Source organism: Eurypyga helias, unplaced genomic scaffold (genome assembly GCF_000690775.1).
Source record: "Eurypyga helias isolate BGI_N326 unplaced genomic scaffold, ASM69077v1 scaffold2295, whole genome shotgun sequence".
Classification (NCBI taxonomy): Eukaryota; Metazoa; Chordata; class Aves; order Eurypygiformes; family Eurypygidae; genus Eurypyga; species Eurypyga helias.
In genome coordinates, this window is record NW_010251855.1 from 3401 (window position 1) to 25747 (window position 22347).

A 22347-nucleotide genomic window follows, 5' to 3' on the forward strand; every position below is an offset into this window, starting at 1 on the left:
AACACAAGCCAACATATAGCTGCTAGCAAAATGCTGTTGTATATATGCCCCAAGAAGACGATGATGCTGGCAGCTGAAAGCCGTGGGTCCTTACCCAGCATGTAGCAGCCCTTCTGCTGTTAGAGCGAGGGCAATGCAGCCCCTCAAAAGAGCAGCGATGAAAACACATGCTCCACAAACATAAAAATGTCAGCAACTTACAACCCCACAGAAGTTCAGGCAGCAAAATCTGCTGATAAGGCATGGCCTGGCAGTGTATTTTCTCATGCAGATTACTACAAGTTTACTTACAGGAGCAATGGCTTTGCCATGTCACAGAAAGGTTTTTGTTAAGCATGGGTGGAAAGTGTTCCTACTTGAATGTCCTTATAAACTGTGTGACTTGTGCTGCTGCCATGGGTAGAGAGCAGAAGGTGGGCACTTGATTTAAAACCAGAGGTGCAAGGAGCCCTCTTTGCCTTCCCATGGATCTCCAGCCTTCAGGAATCAATTGGTCCAGCAATATACAAGTCCTCCTCGACTGATGTGTTTACAAAGCAAAGGCATTTGGATGTCTAACATCAATTATCATATATTTGCATTAAAAATACCTTAAATAATGCTGTAAACTTTCCTTATGATAAAGGAATAAAATTACAACTAGTTTCTCTCATCAACTCTCTCCACAACAGCTAGGTACCTTTATTCATCGCCATAGTTTTGTGAGAATAAAATCTGGGTTCGGGTTACTCAAAATCCAGGTTCAACTTACTCAATCTGTATTTGTCCCAAAGAAGTTTAAAACCATAGACACTTTTAAAAATGCAGATAAAAGACATCTTTTCTTTCTGGATATATGGACTGAAGGTATAGCTAATTCTAGCCTGCCACGTACCAAAGCAGCCCTTTTTTCACAACACATCAACAGTAAAGGCCAGTTGCAAGTTCAAAGGACACCCAGTGAAATCCTCCCACTGCATGAAAATGTACTTACTCCCCGAGCACAGCCTGGGCTGGGTTGAACCCTGCTGAGCAGGTTACAGACTGCCTTCCTACAGGATGAGCCAATAAAGTATCCATCCAACAGGCAGATGGGAGGCTGAGCAGGAGTGGGACTTCTCTGGGCAATGATGCTCCAGTCAGCCATCGTGCTGGGATGGGGAGGATTCTTGGAGTGGCAGATACTAGACAGATGGAGAGAAACATGGTGCCAAAATAGCTTGTTACCAACTGAACAGGCCCAAAAGCGAGAGGCATTTTATTTTGTGATGAGTTTTGAATGCAAACAGACACCACTCCCCACCTGGCGTGTGGACGCATGCTTTGAGACCCAGCTTACCGCTATCTCATTCGGGTTTAACTACAAGACTCTGAACAGGCTGCTCAACTCAAGCAGAGATAATAGAGCGTTAATAATTTAAACTTTTTTTTAAAAAGGGATTCTGCAACAATCAATGTGTTACTATGAAAACTAACACAAATTTTGGAGTCCTCCTCTATCGTGTTTATTTAGAAGATGGTACGATTCTTGCTCAAATTTGCAAAGTCTGTCTGATCACAGTTTGCTTTACGATGCACGCTGAAAAGTGAAAAGCTGATATGCTAAGAGCTTGTGTAAAAGAATATATTGCTAAAAGAATATATTGCTTAACAAGAAGAACCAGAGTTGAACAAGTCTATGGAGTTTCAAAATCTGCATTAAAAGTCTCATCAGGCAAGGCTGAAGTAAAATTCCACTTTGCTTTTAGTGGTTGGATGTGTGTTATAAAAAGCATAGAGTGGCAGAGAAAAATTGATGATTTCTACTGCCAGAGCTGTTAGAAAAATCAAACCATGAATTGGGAGAGAGAAGTCACATGCCTGAGTACCTGTAACCAGTTTTTGAGATGATGAAAGAAAACTGTAGACTCTTTGACAGCTCTTCTGTAGGTATAAATTTTTTTTCTATTATTTTTTAAAATTTTTATTTTCAGGCTTTTTTTTTTGTAAAGCCACTTAGAAGCTGAAAAGGCAGGAAAGCTTGTACTCTTCCAACCTACGGGAAAAAAGGAAGAAAGATTGAGACCTCCTGGGTTTAAAACCTTAACAGACATTGTGATTGGAAATGCTCAATTTAATAACTAGCAAAAAAGCTTTTGCCTAATAAATAAGTTACTTCCAATAATTACATATGCTTTAAAGTGAAAATGTTTTGCTAATCTTTGCTCTGATGTGCTTAATACACATTTTACTTGATAAGAATTTCTAATTTTATGCATTTTTAATGAAATCTCTATTTCCATTGAAAAGCACATTGAAACAAATAAAAGCCATAAAGCGAATCAGCTGGCAAGTAAATGTTTATTTACCATTTTTAACATAACAGAATGGAAAAACTACAATATAAAAATGGAAGTTAAGGTTTTTAATGGCATAACTATGTAAATAGTGTGAGCTCCTGCAGAGCTAAAAGAAGTACAAAATTTACTATTAAGATTAAACTAAATTGCAAGTTAACAAGTCATCTTGTTTACCAGCCAATGAGAACTAGTTTTCTTCAGAAAAGTATCTAAGCACATGCAAAGCAAGATGAAAGCTGGTGACTTAAAGAAAGGTTTCTTGCTGCTGCTTTGATTGCAGGCAGTAATTTAAGCTGACTGTGATTCTCAGGGAAGGTTTTCCTACGGGATGGCGCTCAGGTAATGCAGATTTACTGGAACTGTCCCTGCAGCCTTGCCTCACCAGCAGGAAGGTGGTGGGGCCGCTAGCCTGGCAGCGAGGCACTGGTCAAGGCAAGGTCCTTCATTCCAGCTTTTTGGCCTGAGGAGGGATTAAACTGTGCCCTCAGCCATCTGAGACTTAGCCCCAGAAGCTGCTCCTTCCCAAGAAAAGTTTTTTCCCCAAGTCAGCATTAACTCAGCTGTCACTGTGGGCTGATCCAGAAGGAAGCACATGCTCGGCTCCTCTTCCCTTCACATGAGACCCTTCTGTTAGTTCTGTGGTAAGGAAGATTATAGGAATGAATGATGAAAACTGAACTTTGGACTGTTCTACATTCTTTCAGTACTGTTTAGTGTGATGGTTGTTGACTTCTCCCCTGCCACTATATTTAGAAAGGGGAGTAGGAGGGAGATGAGCGTTTGTGTTATGGGTTATGACACAAAAACATCAAAAAGTTAGTCTGTTCCCATTTCTCTTTGGTATCCTCTGGAGAGCTTCAGTGTTTAGAGAAAGCTCCTGTTCCGCCACAGGAGCTCAGGAAAATGGGCACCAAAAGTTGTTTAGACTCTAGGACTACACATGGCTGTACAAGGTGCGTGGGTAAGTAGGACACGGGACTCCACTGAGCTTAGTTTCCCACCACTAGATAAGCTTCAGATAGGTTGCCTGGTGGAATTACTGTTCCTTACACGTCACCGCTTCATTCATTTTAGGATTAAAAATAGAAAAAAAATCAGAAGCTTCCGCTGCATTCAACAAATCAACAAGATCCATGGGAAAAAAACTGCATAATGCCCCAGAAGAAATCTAAATGAATTAAAGTCACCCCCTATGGAGAACTTGGGCTCTGTTTATTTTCAACAAACTATTACAGGTTTTGCAATATTTTTCTGGAAGTTTTTCACAAGCATTCCTACTTCCTCTCACTCCAGGCTGGGGCTGAACTGCCAAGGCTGGAGGAATTCTTTGGCCCTGACCTTCAGCCATGAAAGACAGAGGCCCTGAGCTCCAGCTCAACTACAGCACAGTTTTTAATCTGCAGTGTGAATGAAAAAACTCAAGGGCTCTGCAGGTTATGCCATAAACACACAGAATGAACCACGGAATGGTGTGGGTTGGAAGGGACCTTAAAGATCACCTAGTTCCAACCCCCCTGCCAAGGGCAGGGACACCTTCCACATTTGAAGTTAGGGGTAGTGAAAGCTTGATATTTCTCAAGCGGGGACAAGAAATGGAAGGTTGCTTCAATACACAACAGCACATCTCAACTGTCAATGCCCCAGTTGCACGTCTCATCCCTTTCTTCCCACCTCCCATGGACACGAGACAACCCAGACCCTTTTGAGCACAATGCAACACCCTAATCGTTGCCTCCCATCGCCCTCCCAGCAGTTCCTGTGGGCAGCAGCAGGCGTGCAGGGTCAACCCTGCACCTCCTCCACTCATTTTGCTGTGACAGTTCATCTGCAAATCCAGGGAGCGAGCAGGCAGCAGGAGCTGCGTCTGGCAACATCTGCAACAGGTAGCACAGATCTCCGATGTGCTGGATAGCTGGGTGCAACCAGGAATGTTTCTCATGCTATCACACCAACATCTGCCCACCCTCCTGCTCACAGATTCTGTTAAGAGCAAATTCAGTGCGATGGTAACAATCAAGAAAACAAAATGCCTTGTAACTTCCAGCGGAAAACGTAGGCTGTCAGGAGAGTTTCTCTTCCTGTCTTCTTTCCACTCACCCCAAAGTAATGTCCGTAGTTCTACATGGTCCTGGTCCCCTCTGCCCTCCATCCCCCCTAGAAACTAAGCTCAGATACTGCAAACACTTGCAGCGTTTTTCAGATTTCCACCCACGCAAGCAGCTACTCTGCACATCCGATACACATGTGAAATTGGTTCACTGGGGTCAGAGCAGGAGCCCGCTTTTCCATTTCTAGCTCTACTGAGCTTAAGTTTTATCATCTGTTTGTTTTCAAAGCAAAAAATATACAACTCTACTTCACAGGGAAAGAAATCTCTGCAAAGCATTTTTTTCCACTGGCAGGGTTGGGTTACAGCTCCCCCAACTCCCACCCACACAGCTGAACCCAGTGCCTGGTCAGCCCAGGAGTCAGGAGGAAATGAAACGCACGTGTCAGCATCCCCCCACTCTCCCGCTCCAGTTCCTCAGCAAACCCGCTCCTCTGCTCCAGCCGCGAACCACCCCACGACCAAAAGATGTGCCAGGGAGGGGGATGCTTGCTATACCTTTTCTCAGACAAACTCTACAGCAAAGTCATGCTTCCTCAGCCCGAAGAACGTTTTGGAAAGGCAGTGCTCCAAAAGTACAGAGAGTTTTTACACCAAGGTTCAAAGCTCTGTGATACACAGGCAAGAGCTTATATGTAACAAGATCCATATTAAAGCGCATTAAAACTAGACAACAATATTGCAAATTCCTGAAAGGAAATAATGCCGGTCTGATTTAGCAAGCCCTAACAAATATAACTGATTGCAAGTTCTAAAAAAACGCTACATTATTTCCAACTGTAAGAATAATAGTCTCCTTGGAGAACTTTTTCCCCTCAGATTCCTTTTCCCTTTTCCTCATTTACTTACTTGAGCGAAGAATAATACTCAGCATACTACCACCATCTCCCTCAATTCCACCAACACATTCGGTTTAATGTTTATCTGTATCCTTCTTTCCTTACAAAAGCTTCCTGTATTCCATACACTGCCTAAAAATAGTGTCTGTCATTTAAGACTGCACTCCACTATCATTTCAATACACAGCTCCAGTGGAAAAAAAAACAGAAGAGCAATAACTGACCAAAGTTACAAATATGCTGTTCTCTTGTTCGGAGATACACGAGGACAAAATTTTGGGGTTTAATTATTGCAATGAAGGGCAATGCTCAAAGTGAAGAAAAAGCTAGCAGCCTAGAAAGATGAGTTACAATTCACTTTTAGAGCTGGCAAGCAGAGGAACCAGGAACTCAACTGCTGAAGTTATTTTTCCAGGAACAAAGCAAAGGCGAGAGACTTCCTATAACATAAGTTTTACGTTACTCACATTGGGCTTCATTTGCAAAGAATTTAAGAGGAAGTAACCATTTACAACCCAGAGTAAATCAAAGCAAAATGGCATTTTGATAAACACTAGAGCCTATCAATCACAAGGAGACACCGTATCAGGTTGCTGAGGAATTTCAGAGCCGCTACAGCAGCTCCAGCAGAGAAGCCACAGCCAAGGGTCTCTAGGAAAAGCCATCCCAGAGGCAGAGATCCCACTGCTAGCTGCGGGCAGGCGGCGCAGCATCCACAGCCTGGCACCGGGACTCCCAGCTGCCCAGCAACATCCATGAGTAGCCAGAGCATTGCTAGAAACACATCCAGGAAGGGGAGAACAAAAGGGAAGCAAAACCAAAGACCAACTCGCGCTAAGAAGGCTCAGCGTAAGAGACGCACATTCAGCTACCCGTTTCTTACCAACGGCGTTGCTGGAAGCCGGGTGGCTGCATCAGCCTGGTTTTCAGGCTGATGGCTTTCAAACTGAACCCATGTTTATAATCGAGATGATAGCTCTTTCAGAACTGTTCCCTAATAGCATGGCTTGGCACTGAAAAGACAAAGGCAAAGATACCGCAAGATGATAAACGCGACTGTCGTACCTACTGCCTGTTAAAGAAGCTTCAAGTTTTCGTTTGGGAGGGTGGCAGGATTGCAATTCTATAAGTTTGTGTACACAGCTGAAGCATTAAACCTCTTCTGTATATGACACAGCAGATATGTAGGGGGAAAAAAAGCGAATGGTGAAACAGAGCCAAAACGTTACCATTGCTTCTGCTTGTAAGCAGATGCAGGAGGAACCCGAGAAGCACAATATTTGGTAGCCTGCGTAATTACATCAGATGTTTATGTTGGATACAGCGTCCTGTGCATGAGGTCTACAGGCAGAGTCCAACATTATAAATAAAAAGAAAACAGCTTCTTAATATCAATTTGCTTATGAAGATGGGAGACAATTTATCTGGGGTTTAATACTAATAGCTATGCTTACAGCGATACTCTTTGCACCCTTATAGAAAATTCAGATCTACTTCCTCAAGCAAAATAAGCTTCAAAAAAACTGGATGTCAGACTATACAAATAAAGTATTAGTTTAGGCATGGTAGACTTTATTTTGGCACTTTAACAAATGCTTTATTTTACAGCAGTGGCACAGCATTTGCCAGAAATTTTTTTTTCTTGGCACAGTTATTTCAAGCAGTTATTTTACTAATTGAATTTCACTAAATATTGCACAATAAGATATACCTGTTAAATTCTTACCCTGTTTTTACTTGTTGAACTTGTATGGCTTTGAAAAACTTGCCAGTAAGTGTAAGTAATTTAAAAAGCAATATATTAAATATTTTAGCACAGGATAGCGTTCGTTTGTTCCTAAATGACCACTGAACTTGGGACAGCAACAAATACAAGTTATGCAACTCTTATCTGAAGAGCCACCAGATCTTATTTACAATACATTGCCATTTCTGAGAAGCAGTTCAGCTTGATGTCCTGAACACCTCTATTTTGGAAATCTCAAAAATAAAAAATAAGGACGTTCAGAGAGCAGAAGACGAAGCCATTTGTCTGTGACAAAGCATAATATAAGGAGGCAGACTATCGTCTTCTCCACGTGCCCCTCTATCCAACACCTATCTGTGGTCTAAGCAACAGAGCCTTTTCTCTTCTACTTGGAATATTTCTTTCTTCTCTTATGAAGACATTCCACTCGTCTCAACTCTTCTGCTGGAGTCCGAGCAGAATAAACCAAATTCCTCCAAAAGGCCGGGGTAAAAACAAGCCAGAACAACAAACCAAAACCCGATATACATAATAAAAGAAACCAGGTACTCCTTCGAATTTTACAGTAGGGAAAACAACATTTGCTGGAAGAACAGGTCTGTGTCAACACTGCCATTAAATATAATGCAAAGGTGGAATGACTCATAACTCATACACCAGATGCAAGACAAACTTGCCCACTTCTCTCAGCAATAAATCTGGTCCGAGGATCAGCCTGATCAACAGCCTTGGGTTGGGGTTTTTTTTTTTTTTGGTCTGGATTTTTTACGATCTACTTGATGTAGTCTGTGACATTAAAACATAAGCAAGTAGACATAAAATGGAAAGCGTACAAAAGTATATCACAATGAAATTCTCAGTATTAGGCCACATGATTTATTCAGTAGTGTTTATGTTCCCAAATTACAATTATGTCTATCCATGTAAGACTACAAAAGTTACCATTAGAATTGTCTGTGCTTATAAAATACCAACATTTTCTTTTACTGTTATATACTCATTAACACCAGTCTGCGACAAGTTACATATAATCATAGGCACTTCAAAGGCTTTAAAAGACGTTTACAACTTAAAATGCATTTTTAAAGAACAAAAATTTAAACCCCTACTTGTACCTTCAAATTGCAAATAATTAACAAATACAGTGGCCATAGAAATCTGCAGCAACTTCTCAAAATACTGTTAAGAGTCTTTGGGTTTGCTTAGGTTTGTCAGTAGCTTACTACAAATCTTCCTTACAGGAGATTTGTTTAGTAAGAATACGACTATACAGTTTGTAGTAATAATCCAATTTTACACATTAATTTGCTGTTACAAATCTCACGGAAGCTACAGGTACGCTGAGAAACAATGCAAAGTGTAAAATTGATATTCTGACACTTAAATTTATACAAAGTGGAGGTTAAAGTTTACATAGCTGAAAAATTACATTTACACTAAAAGTTACCGTTATCTGAATTATCCGAAGACAAATTGCACCATGACAACTACAAAAAGGCTTTTTTTTTTTTTTGGAAACAGATAAATTAATGAAATAAAAACTAACTTGTAAGATCAATCTGAGACATGCCGACAAAAATTAAACAACTTTCATTGAACCATAGGATAAAATAATCATTTTCATTATTTTATATTTATGCATAAAGTTTTAAAAATGATTCAGTGAACATCAATGGTTTTATAAAATAATGCTTTGCCACTGTTATTCACAGAACACTGCAAATGTTAAGTTTTAATTTTACATTTTTAAAGGAATACATGAAAAGTTTTAAATACAATGGGATTTTATCATAAAGGTGCCGTAATGGCTCTTTAATGAAAAAAAAAAAAATCTTCATTATTCTATGCAAAAGCTTTATTTAAAAAAGTTCAGTGATCTCATAAATAGAGACACTAAATAGGAATTTTATGCATAAAACTCCTTAGTAGGTGCCTTTTGGTAGGCAGCACAGGATGGTTTACGTTCACCAAGGTCGTAACTGCCTTCATCCTTCTTTCTCATGCGATACACCAGCAGCAGGATAAGGAAGATTGCGAATAGAAAACCGATAACTCCGCCAGCAATAACAGCTGCAATCAAAGAAACAGAGATTCACAATGTGCCAGAAAAACAAGTTTAGCACCATGGTTTTGTTTTCTTTTCCATCTCACACAATGAGTTTGCCATTACTTTCAAATTAAAAAAAAAAAAAAAAGAGTTCCCATTATGCAACTGTCGTGATTATCAGTAGCTTGAAATACATTCTCAGAAAGTCTGTTAGTGTTTATGAAGGCAATCACTTAAAAGGACATTCCACCTACATGTGAGCGATCCAACAACCCACAGTTCTAAAAAAATTATTACAATTTTTTCGAAACCTCGGTTAAGAAAGCCCCCCATACGGCCAGAGCATAAAGTTGTCTTCATTTATAACATTTACATTTCTTTGACTCGTTAAAGAGTTTAACTCGTCAACAGTTAAAATTCTCAGCCTTGAGGGAACTGTTTGTTGTACTAGCTAAGAAATGGCTTTTCCCTTTCCTCCAGCAGTTTTCCCTCTGACTCTAGACTGAAATGAATTTCCTATTGATGGGTAATAGGAGAGAACCTTTGATGGAGCTGAAGGAACAGAGCCACTGCATTCACCATGCACTTGTGAGTGTGGAGAAAGTATCAACTCCAACTAGATTTCCATAGCAAACCCGCATGCTTCCACCGATGCAGATATTAAGGCTATTTCACATTTTGGTGTTCAGAGGAAGATGTGGTCCAAAACTGTGTGATCTTCATGGCTCCCAACACCCTCCCCGAGGACACGGGGGAAAAGTTTACCTGTAAACGCTGTTCTTATACCAAGAAACCCTCACACGTAGGAAAATCAGGTGAAAACACTGGTGGCGAGCCTGTCCCTCCCTGGGTTACGCATTGAAACAGGCCCTCTGTATCCAAAGGATAGCACTCATCCATCTCTCTCCATCCACCCGCCCACCCCTGCCAGGATGTCTTCCCATGCTGTGTCCACCTGCACCAGATAGGCCAGACAGCGATGTGTGGGCGAGAAATAGGTTTCTGCACTGCAAGCACCAATCCAAACCACAACTCCCTTTCCCAGCTGTGGAAGCTCCAGATATTCAAGCAGGCAGTATTCAACCTGCGGGCATCAGATCAATTAGCAAGACTTCACTACTGAATGACTCCAGAAGATGCCCGCTTCATTCTCATCACATCACCCACTGGCTACCCCCACGCACGTGTTTGATCCATCGAGAAAACACCAACGCTGAGTTTGCATTATTTGATACAGAACCCCTGTGTTTTCTGGCAAGAGGGACCTTGACAAACGACACCTCACCTGCCAGAACTTCTGTTCTCTGGAAGAGGTTTTCTGAATGCTTCTCGGTGAACACATCGGTGTCATCCCCTGGCTCATCGCTCTTTTTCTTGGCATCCGTCTCAGGCCTGTCCTCTTTATCGATCGCTTCAGGTGACTGTGGCACAAAAAGGAAAACAGAGCACGGCTTACAGACAGGGTGCACCGCGAGTCGGCACAGGCGCTGCCCGTCACGGGCAGCCACGAAGCTGTGGCTCCACATGCCTACTCCCCAATACCCACAAACCCAACACGTGGGCAGCTTTTTCACCACAGCAAGCTGTGCTAGACACTGTAACTGGATCTACTTGTCGTCACGATGTCGGAATGAAAAACGCAAGTTGAAAACCCCCAGAAGTATATTTAGCAAACAGCTGTTAAATATTGGCTGGGTTTTGCAGAATAAGGGCCTCTGAATGAAATAACAATTCTGAAATTAACACATCAGGTGTGTTATATTCAGAACACCTTTGAGGGTAACTTAGGAAATACTGACATAGTAAACGGAAGCTGGCAAATGTCCAAACTACAGCCAAACCACACAACATACTCCTTTGAGAAGGGAATTTTCATGTAGAAATTTTGAACACCTCCTTGAGAGATGTAAAAAAGGTACAGCTTGGAGCCAAAGGTACCACGAGCAACTGTCTCGTGTATCATGTGATATCCTTTTTTGCGTGTCTCTCTTCTTCCATGTGAAATCCAGACATCACTGCACAGACTTTCCAGTAGGAATGAAATGGAGCAGCTCTGTATTCATTTAACAGGCTGCAGTAGCACTAAGTAAAGTTTGGGGGTGGGGGTGTGCTTTTTAATCCATATAAATCAAACATAGTTAACATCAAGCCATCAGTGGGGTACCGCAGAACTGTTTTAAATAGCGTTGCTCTCCAGTTACACACCTTTGTTTGTGCAGGCACCTTGGTCTGCATTTTCACCGTGGTGGTCTCTCCCCTAGATGCATCACTAGTTGTCGGTAACTTTGGAAGTGTTCTGGATGTTGTTATCACTGCACTATCCTCATCTTCTTCAGCACCTGGAGACCAAAAAGGTGACATTTCATTGACCTGTGAAATTCTTCCAGACCAATCGTATGTGTCATTATGACACCAACGTAGGGGTGCTTGTACAGCCCACCCTAGGCAAAAGGCCTAGATAAGAATCCCTGCTAAGATAAAGATGTGAGTGCAAACAGTGTTCCCCAAACTATCAGGGGGATATCTGCCCCAAGCGATCCCATAAAAGAGAAAGGTGGGCCATCAGCTGGATTAAGCAGTAACCAGGAAAATAAAATTATATTTTTGAAACACAAGGAATCATCTTGAAAAGAAGCAAAAAAAAGCATAAACACTTGTAACAGGGGGAGAAACCCTGGAGTGAAAGCAGCAGCTGTCCGAACTGGTATGACCCTGTCTGACATGGCACCGGGGCTGGGGCTGGGCAGTGCCACTCCCCCCTCCACCCCCCACCACAGGGGCACCCCTAGAACCCACACTCCAGGACTGCAGGGTCAACTCTTGAGGGTGGCAGGAGGCAGTGGGGCGGACCTAGGGATGACGTGGGGCTGGAGGCTCCTGCATCTCCCACAGCCGGGGTGTGCAGGCAGACGGTCCTGCAGACCCAGATGTGGGCAGCTTGCACACCCCAGGCTAGGTGGCACATACTACGATCAGTTATAGAAGTGGGGTTGGAAATTTGTAGCTGCAAGTTACCATTTTTTAAGGGGCTTATCTGTTCTATTGCTGATATTAAGCCCAGAAGTGCAGTTCAATGATTGCCAGTTAATTGCATATCATAAATCAATCAAACTTCTTTATCCTGACTTGACTTAAACTCCATGAACTGAACAGCTTTTCCCTTTAACACACTGCTTCAATGACAAAGTCTCTCCTCTACAGCAAATCTGTTAAACCTTCAAACATAAAAAAAAAAAAAATCATTTCTATCTACAGGATGATTGCTATTACTTCATGTTTCAGTCACTAGGAATGCACATGCTTTTAAACCCCACATAATTCAGAAGCCTTTTTATTTTGAAATTACAGAGGAAGAGGACAGAAAACTCCCTAAAGATGACCTTAAATTTAATTTCCTCCACATTCAAAGCCCTGCTGGAATATGAAGGCTCCTTTAGAATAAGATAATAGACGTGTCTAATAAATATCCTTCAGTGATACTGGAAGGAAGAAGACACAGACAAGAGACTAAATTATTGCAAGGCCTGAAAGAGGAAAGAAAAGAATCAACCTATTCTTGGACCACTCCTTCGGAATGTCAATGTGTTCCGCTTATTACAGACACTGGTTACCCAAGTAACTATTGGGTAATAAATCCAGCAAATGCGCGTAACAGTAATTCCTAACAAATAAAAATATATCCTCTTACAACAGAATAGTATGACTGATTTATTCCAAACTGGCTTTTTGTCTTATTCTTGTAGAAAAAGAAAACAGGCTGAAAACATGAGCGCAATAACGAAGTTTTGAACTCACAATCAAGAATTTATATTTGGCATTGAAAGGAAAGGCATTAACAAGACTCAAACAACTTCTGCACTGTAGAAAAGAAAATTTGGAATCATTACAGAAAGTACTACATTAAAGCTACCGGCACAGAATAATACTGGCAAAACCCTCACACATACCAAAATTACAGTGCAACCTCCAGAATTAAGGCCTCACAACAAGAATCAGGTATTTTCCTGAAATGCTACTCAAAGATCAAAAAAGAAAAAAAACCCCAACATCCTGCTTCAAAACCGAGGTGAGGAAAAGCATCCAACAGGAAAATTTTTCTGGCTTTGCCTCAAGAGTTTTCTTTGAGAAATAAGGGCCCAATGGATAGCTCAGCCTGATTTACCTTCTAAAGTTTCTCCAAAGTACACAAGACCTACACAGTCAAGGAAATTAAAATTGATGATCAGATTAGAGATCTGATAAAAGACACCTTGAAAGTACAGAACTTTATTTTCTTCTTTTTATGAAACGATAAATCCCATTTAATCATAACTGCTCCAAATCCTTAAATGCCACCTTCGTTTCAGGCAATAGTTGTGTCTGCCAGATAAAATGGCGAGTGTTACAGGTCTGAACCTCTATGGCTACAGAGGATGCAGATTTCCAGTCTCTCAAATGGGTAACTAATCTAACGCCTGGACTAGTCAACTAGATTTGCACCAAAGGTACCCAACTTCTCTTCTGTACGGCCTCAGTGGAATCCTGACAATCCCCAAAACACTGGGGCACCTATCGTTTAGGCCTGACTCAGAGACTGGCTCAGACACATACCCATGGTTCCTGCTTTCTAATTAGCTTTATCTAGACAGGTCTCTGCTTGGCATGGAGTAGGTCTAAACAAGGGGAAAGCATTTCCCTTGCCGAACTGATAGTAGTATTTCTCAGAATTATCTGTAAATCGGATGGAGGGATCAGAAAATCCTCTCTAATGCTACCTAGAACATAGCAATAGCATTTTAATTTCATGTTCCCTAAAAGGCAAAAAAGAAAGAACTAGCCCCCTCCTTAAATCTAAATATGATTGGAAAGAAAAACCTACAGTGTCATGAGCATAACTTCCAACTAGGTTGTTAAGAGGAATACTGTGAAATGGTTGGAGTGTAAGAGCTTACTTTTTCCTCTTGAAAATATGTCTCTTCAAAGGGTTTCTGCATTTGGCCAGATTGGGTGACAGTGCTGGGCATTATCTCCCCTGAATCCCTCTACAAATAGATGCTGCCCTCTAAGTGAGGGCACTGCAAAAACCCTGCAGTGATTAAACACATAGCCACCTCTGTGGTAGAGTTGAGAGCTCTTGACCATCACACACTGTCTTTTATCCAATGCAACTTTTCAGGATGTCCAACTGCTGTCTTCACAGTGGTCAAAATAGCTCTAAATTCTGCTATAGTATTGTAAATATCTAATATAGCTCCCAGTGGTGTATCTATTAGCTGTCCCTTATATGAAGGGAATGCAAATGCTCTTTCACGCTCTTGGTGCTTGAGGAAACTTGTCAGGAAATCAAGACAGTGCCAGCTTAAATCATTGTATACTACAAAAAGCCCACAACAGTTAGCACTCTTACTTGCCAAGAAGCCAGTGATTAACTCTTCCTACCAAATGAATCCAACCATTTCACCCTATCTTTTGGCATCATGTTCGTTTGCTGTTGCACATCACAAGCTGGGAGTACTACCACCACAAGCAAACCTGCCGTAAGGTGGGCACACACATACCCACCATCTCTTTTACACCTCTCATCTTTATCAACAGTGTAGCACATACCAGAATGACATATTTTTTAGCTGGCTTATCTCACCCCCATTCACATGAAAAGCCCTCAACCCAGTCCTTAACACAGCATTAGGCAACCAGAGATGACACCATAAACATAATACTAATGCCCTATCAGGGAACTGTAGCTGAAATAAATGGGGACAGTGCAAGGATACTGTCTCTCTGGTAATTCTCAGAGGAGGAGAAAAAAAACCAAATCCACCCCAATAAAACTTGAAGAAAATAAAAGTATATTGAAGTATACTGAAGACTCTGTCCAGGACAACACAAACACACTTTCCAACAGTATCACAGTGGGTTTTTACATTAAAGGACCTGGAGAACCAAGCAGTCAAGTGTCATGCTTGGGGCTGGTGTAGCAGGCAGACAGAAGAACCTCTTGCTCGTAGCCAATCTGAAAGGCACATACGAGTGGGATCTTAGGAAGCAGAGAAATGAATACTTGCTGTGTTGCCTTTGTCAGGGTAGGGGAAGCACGCCAGGAGAGGGTGTGTCACTCCACCTGGAGTGGCTGCCGGGTTCACTGCCACCAGGGCCAGGAGCATCCAGCGTCGGCCACCGCCCCTGTGCCAGCTCCTGATCAGCACCTGGGAGAGCGCCCCTGCCTCCCCCTCCTAGAACCATGGTCCCCAGCCCCACCACCACTCCCCACCCAGCCCCACACCACACTGCCACGGACTCCTAAACTGCATTCCAGCCTTGGAGCCGGGCTTCTGCTTCCCCTTAGGCCAAGAGTCAAAGCAGATCTGCTCTTGTGTTGCTTGGAAGAGCTCCAGTCCCACCACCCTAACTTTATTTCAAGAACAGTCCCCAGTCACAATGTCACTTTAGTTTGTCCTGAGCTACTCTTCCCAATTCGAGCTGCTATCGACTGAGAAATACGAGGCTGGGGGAAGAGAAGACAGGGAAGAAAAATCTGCATCAGATTCTGATATATATTGCATAGACTTCTCTACCAGGAGTAACTTAAGAGAAGACACAAGAATCAGTTTTCCAAAAAACATTAGATAAATCTAATAGAGATGGTGGCTTTCCACAACATAAGGGTAGTCATGCTGCTGAGCAGCTATTTCCAGGTACCTGCAAGTCTAGGGCTCAGTTAAGACCTTCTGTGCCAGAGGAAAAAGCAACAGTAGTTATAAAACCATTTCAAGCTGTATATAGGCAGGAAAACTTATTTTTACTCTTTTATTATTATGTGATATACAAACTCCTACACTAAAAATAGTGATGACAGACTGAGGCATCTCCTCAGAGATGGAGACTGCAAGAAGGAAACAGCGAACTAATGAATTCACTACGGACTTTATGCTGCTGATACAGGACAATCAGGAAGCAAGCATGGCTCCTTCAGAAACTGTTGACCAATGGATTCAGACTGAACACTTGTGCAAATGTAGAGCAGTAGCTGAATGTAGATGAAAACTAAGGAGGCCATGAAAGGAAAGAAAAAAAGCAGAACACCATCACCTTTTTTTTCTCCTCAGAAAAAGCCCTCAGCCAGTTTCTGGTTTGAAATGTGTCATGCTTACAGTGACATTTGTCCATGTTAATGCCACTTGCAGACCTGCAAGGGCATTAATGGTGGCGCTGACAATTCCTGTTTATCTCCTTAGGCCTGGTGGCAGCTAACAATTTTCATACCAAAGAAAGGAGTCAGCATGTTGTCATCTTGGATCTGTTTGCTTAGAGTGGAACTACAGAGCGAGAAAACCACTCTTGAGTGGGAAGGCTCTTCCTGCTAGGAACACTACATCACTGAGTATCAAATAAAGAGAGACACATTTAATGTAATATGAGGAAAATTGATCATTGGTACATCTGCAGGACACTTTCTATTTCATAAAATGGAGATAGCAGTAAGTACAGGATGAGTAGGGTGGAAGGGATGCTAATTTGCTTCCCTCTTGAGATTTTTTCTTGAGTGAATAGAACTGGGCTCACAGATTCCTTGGAACATTATCTGAACTCAGAGTTCTCCCTTTGTTCAAAAGTATTAGATTTTGGTACTGTCACATGAGCTCTCTCAAAGGGCATCCAGCCAGTCTCAGTCAACAATGAGACTTTCCCTGTTTACTTGTAGGAAAGAAACAGATTGCCAGAGGTAGCAGGAGTATGTGTTTTGTACTTCATCTTCCACTCATGGCTCAAGGCTGAGCACAGGAAAAGAGAAGAGAAAGCCAAGGTGTTACTGTTGGTGAACTCTAGAGGTAGTTTCTGTCTTTCTGGCTCCACTTATACCACCGAGATGGGTTAATAAAATCTGAAGCCAGTTCCTGTATAGTTCTTTCCACTTCAAAAGCAGGGCTGCATTTTGAATCATCCATATTAGACACAGCCAAACTCCACAGAGGAATAAAAATAATCCCAGAACAGTCCATTCTCCATACTATTTATTGTCAACCTATCTCCTTTTCTGAAGCTTACAAAGTCACCAAACATGACAGAATGGGATGCTGACTGAAAGGGCAATTTTGTCAGAGATCAGAATATTCCTTAGACAGTCCTGGGAACTGGATGAAATCACTGGTTTGTCAATTTAATTATTTTTTTCCAAATGAAATGTTAAATTTCCCTTCAAACAAGTCTACAGCAAAGATGTTCGATTAAACCTCTGATCACATTAGAACGCCAAATTGCCCCTGTGGAGGACTCCCAGAATGCAGGGTATTACCCAAGTGCCCATGGTGGATGGGCTGAATTTGCCTGGCAGCACAATCAGAACTCTGCAAACTTCGTTTTGGCATATCTTTGAATCTCCAAAAGAAAGGAAAACCTAAAATCCATCTGAAAAGTTTCAGCTGTGGCTTACAAAGTAACAAAGTGCTACAAGAAGGGCTCACCCTTTAAAAATTCACAAGTGCATATGAACACCAAAAGACAGGTTACAGAAAGTGCAAGAGCAAACAAATAAGTAAACCACTTGGAAAATAAATGAGATTTCCACAACAGCTCAGCTAATGCTCACAACAATAGGGAAATTTATCTTCCAGAACTACCATAAAATCCTGTACTTAACTTTTAATGGCTGAAGCCTCCCAGCTAGTCTAGAGGATATTCCACAAAGAGGCTTTCTAAGATAAATGATTAATGAGGTTTCACTGACAGTTTTTTGAAAAATGACGAGCTAGCTACATGACTCTAATGAGTGTTTAAGTCTGAGAATTCAGTGTGTTATGTTTATGAATTTCTTTACTCACTATATGGATGTAATTAACTCAGAGAAAACTGGCATGTTTTTGGCAGTATCTAGACTTCTAAATTTAAAAAAACAACAACAACAAAAAAAGGAATGGACACCATGTTTACGTGAACCTGGATGCATCTAAGAGAAAACAAGTTTGTTGCTGCTGTTTTCTTACAGACTACCAAATTAGCATTATGCTAAGGGAGAACTAAGCTTTCCCTAATAGTTATTTCTAAACTCCAGAGAGACCTACGCAGAAACCAGAGGGACAGCAGAGAGATGCAGTGAAATGATGCAACTAAGGAGTAAGAGAAAAGAGCAGAAAGTTAGTATTTAAAACCTAGCCCGCAGGGATGCTCAGTTCGCTGTAAATAGAGCGCCAAGCACTCACGGTAGTCACTGAAAGGGTCATCTCCAGCTTAGAAAGGAAAACTGCACAGCTTTTCCTCAAAAAATTGCATTACTTGTTACACTTTTTTACAAGTAAATTGTGACATGTTGTCTCACCTGAACCTGACCCAGAAGAATAATCATCATCATCAATTGGATAGACGCCTGATGCTTCTTCAACAGAGCTGTTGTCAAGGTATAAATCTTTATCAGAGGTCAAATCAGCTCTCTGGAAAACAGATAAGAGGGAATGGTTAAAAAGATAGCAATTCTCCAGCATAGCTAGCATAGCAGTCTCTTAACCTTTGCTCCTATTTCTGAAGTTGATGATGGCACACAGCACAGCTTATACTTTCAGTTCATGCAACGCATTCATCTAAGATGTTAAAGTAATTGTTAAAAATAATAGCATTAAAAAAACATATCCAAGGCTGCACAATGAAAACGAAGGAACCACCCAATCTTTAGGAAGCAAGCCCCCTTCAAATCACACTTCATCCCATTAAATGCATGAATGAATGAATAGGATTTGCAATATTCTTTGCAGAGCTTCTGAAACAAGGAAGAAGCAAATCCCAGGATTGAAGCCCTCTGTCAAGACCTCAAATAAACAAATCTATAAACTGTCACGTGAAGTCAAATGGGAAGCAAAAAGCACATATCAAAAACCATCTCAGAGGTATAGCGAGCCAAACCTCATGAAACTCTTTACAAGTCAGAACAAACAGCTGGGAGTACAAAATACAAGCATTTCCAAGACAGTGCTGTTGATTAAGGATTATGACATTTCCAGCCAGATCAGACAGCACATCGCCAACATTCTGGTCAGGCATGATGCTCCAACTCTTAAATGAATGCATCTCTCCTAAAATTTAGCTGTACCGTCAAAAGGCTAAAAATTGGCTTCCTGTGACTTTCACTACATTTTTATGTCTGCAAGTATTTCCCCAATGAGACAGATCCTGCTAAAATGAGCTGATAATAGAACAAGGTATCAGTCCTCCTTTCAAACTGACAATTCAGGTTTTGAAAGGCTACAAGCTGTCTTCTTCCACAGCAGCTTGTGCTTTCTCAACAGAACATAAACAACCTTACAGGAACCGTGTTATCTCTGGTGACTGAGAAGGTACCTGCTGCTATTACTACTATTACTTTTACCAGCATTTCTGTGAACGCCCGTTTGCCACAACTTGTCGATAAAAAGGTATGACAGTTGCAAATGCAGTTTTAAGTCAAAAACCCAAATACCAAAATGCTATACCAAAATGCATCTGTTCTGTATCTCATAAGCACTAAAACCTGCTGCTCTAAGTCTCAAGGTTTTCCACCTTACTTTTTACTGCACAGCATTGATCGCCCGTTGTATTCTACCAACATTCACTGTAGCTTTCCTAAAGGGTACCAAACTTTTAAAGGGGTAACTCCTGTATGCAAAGACCTACACCTCACTTTCCAAGGTAAATTTTTTCCCAGAGGTCTAAAAAAATATTAAAGACATTTATGACTTCATTTTCCAGCAGCTTTTTGGTAACAGATTCCTGTTCTAAGCTTCTTCACAGCAGAAAACTGCTCTTCAGTTTGATCTACAATTAAAAAAAATGGTTCTTCATGGAAAGCAGAAAGGACATCCTGATTATTAAAGTATTTCAGAGTAAAAGACCTTTGCACTGAGGGGCCCTAACACTTCTCTCAACTAAAACAGAATTACCCAGTTTTTCTTCTACAGAGGAAAATAAAAACAACATGACACTTGGTCAAAGCCTACTCTTGCTACAGCAGCTTTTACCTGTAAAAAAGCCATTTTTAAGATAGGTTTATAAAAGGCCTGCTCTCTGCTGCTGCTGCCAGTTCACACGGTCTGCCTGGAACTGGCTGCCGTCCAAAGCAGAAATTCAAGACGATGTCTGGTCACCATCAAATGACTTAATCCCTTTAAAAGATGTCTCCAAAGGAAGGCCTGAAGTAGCTCAGTAGGTGTATAGGTGGTATTGTAATTAAGACGCAGCTGAGACTGTTTCCGTATAGGAAAACGACTCCCTGTCACGGGACAAATATCCTGCTATTGATCAGGCTGCCACAATGGACCAAGCCACTTTGCCCCACTTTACTTTCAGCCACAATTGCGGTACAAAACAGCGAACTCTTCAATATCAGGCAGGAAAAAACAAAACATATTTAAAAGGAAACACAGGTGGCTGACCATGAGTACAGAAAAGGCATACAATATTCAAAAGGTATCAGAGGTAGTAAACGTTACTCAAAGCCAAGCTGGGAAAAAAATTTGAAGACCTACCTGGATACATTTCCTAACAATGGAAATTGCCAACAGCGTTTGGCAACAGCTGAGAAACAGCCCAAGTTTGCAAATGTTAGTGAGTGAAAATTAGTCTTCATGAGAACAGAAGCATCACACACCCATGCCCAGAATTTTTAAGTGTTAAATAAAAATATGAATTTACCGATCAATCGATTCCCTAGGTCATTTCCCACTTCTGTCTATATCAGAAGCAAACTTAGTAGAATTCAAAAAAAACAAACATCCAAAACATCCCCTCCTCCAAAACAAACAACCCTCTTTTCTTGCTCTTTCCAGCCTCACAGGAGTCAGAAAATCATAGAATCACAGAATAGTTTGGGTTGAAAGAGACCTTAAAGACCATCCAGTTCCAACCCCCCTGTCATGGGCAGGGACACCTTCCACTAGACCAGGTTGCTCAAAGCCACATCCAGCCTGGCCTTGAACACTTCCAGGGATGAGGCATTCACAGCTTCTCTGGGCTACCTGTTCAACCTGTTCCAGTGCTTCGAAGATAGAAGTGACCCCTGACAGTTCTAAATATTCTGTAAGGCAGCTGAGCATCTAACCCAATTCAGCCCAAGCTGCAAGTGCCTGGTCAGCCATGCTCCCAACCATCATGCTCACTCCCCTTCTTTCTCTGAATTATGGCTTTTCAGCTGACAAAAGCTTTCATTTCTAGCTATGCTGAGATGTTCTTAAGATTTAAACCAGCTGAAAAAAGAGGAACAGAAATAGAAGAAAAGCCTGGGTAGTTTTCATCAGCAATTTGAGCATCCATTGTATTTTATTCTGGGAATGCGAAGGATACAATGTGAAACATGGTTTAATATCTAGTATTGCGGATGGCACATATCCATCAGAATGAGAAAACTATTCCCTACAGTCTTAGAGATCCAGTACAATATTTACTACAGGGAGAAATACATGGTACAGCAAACCCCAAACGGACGTAGATCAGCCATCAAGCTCCATCTGAGGAAGACGCTCTGCAGCTTTTATGTCCGGAGCCCCCTGCTTCAGCCTGTTTCCAGCACAAATTATTCTCGTCTAGTGGAACTCAGGCAGGATATGAGCACCCTCTCAAATCAAAGGCACAGAGAAGCATACTGTAGCTTAAAAATCCTCCGGCATTTGCATAAACAAATTCATTGCACTGTCCCCCAAAAGACTCTCTTTGCAAGCTGGCTGGTAGACTTGGGGTAAGGGCAGCCCCTCTACACCCACAGCTTGCACTTCTTTTCCAAGTTGCTCAGAATCCCGTAGCTGCCTTAGGCCACTTGGAATGAAAACTGCCTTAAGGTTAAGAATAAAAAGAAAAGCCCAACAGTTAATGAAAAATGCAGAGCCGTTAAAAAGAATTCTGTGAAGATAAAGCTTAGGAAAATGAGAGACGGGTAATGAAAATAAAAGAATAGTTCATGGTGCTTAAGTGAGTATCAAGCACTGAAGCCATGCTTTGTAATTTTATGCTATGTAAAAATAAATTTGATTTAATATTTGCTCTAGGAATGTTTTCTCGCTTGTCAGCTGGGAATCCATGGGGGCCCGTGGACTACTTCCAGGCTGTTCATAACAAAGAAGTTGGAAAAACAAGTCTGTCGGCAGTAGGCTTGGACAGAGAAAGGTCTCTACTAGCACTTCAATATGCTTAGGAAGAAAAATAAAAAAGTTTGCAAATTCTACCTCCATAAATCTATTTTTAGTTATTATGAAGGCCAAATACTTAAGGGACTGTTTCCTATGGCTAACAATTGAAATGAGGGCCCTCATGTCACTTTTATGTAACAGCCTTATTTTCAGAGCTATGAAAGCAGC

At 41.5% G+C, this 22347-nt stretch overlaps 1 protein-coding gene across 1 annotated transcript in view; it reads right to left on the reverse strand.

Annotated features, from left to right (window-relative positions):
- Positions 1-6813: 6813 nt before the first annotated feature.
- Positions 6814-22347, reverse strand: part of SDC2 (syndecan 2) — a 58164-nt gene continuing 42630 nt past the window's right edge. The window contains exons 3-7 of the mRNA XM_010152141.1: positions 19329-19422; positions 18351-18462; positions 11264-11397; positions 10344-10479; positions 6814-9081 (exon numbers count right to left, since the gene is read on the reverse strand). Coding sequence (XP_010150443.1) covers positions 8918-9081; positions 10344-10479; positions 11264-11397; positions 18351-18462; positions 19329-19422 — 640 coding nt within the window. The 3' untranslated portion in view covers positions 6814-8917. The remainder of the gene's footprint in view (positions 9082-10343; positions 10480-11263; positions 11398-18350; positions 18463-19328; positions 19423-22347) is intronic.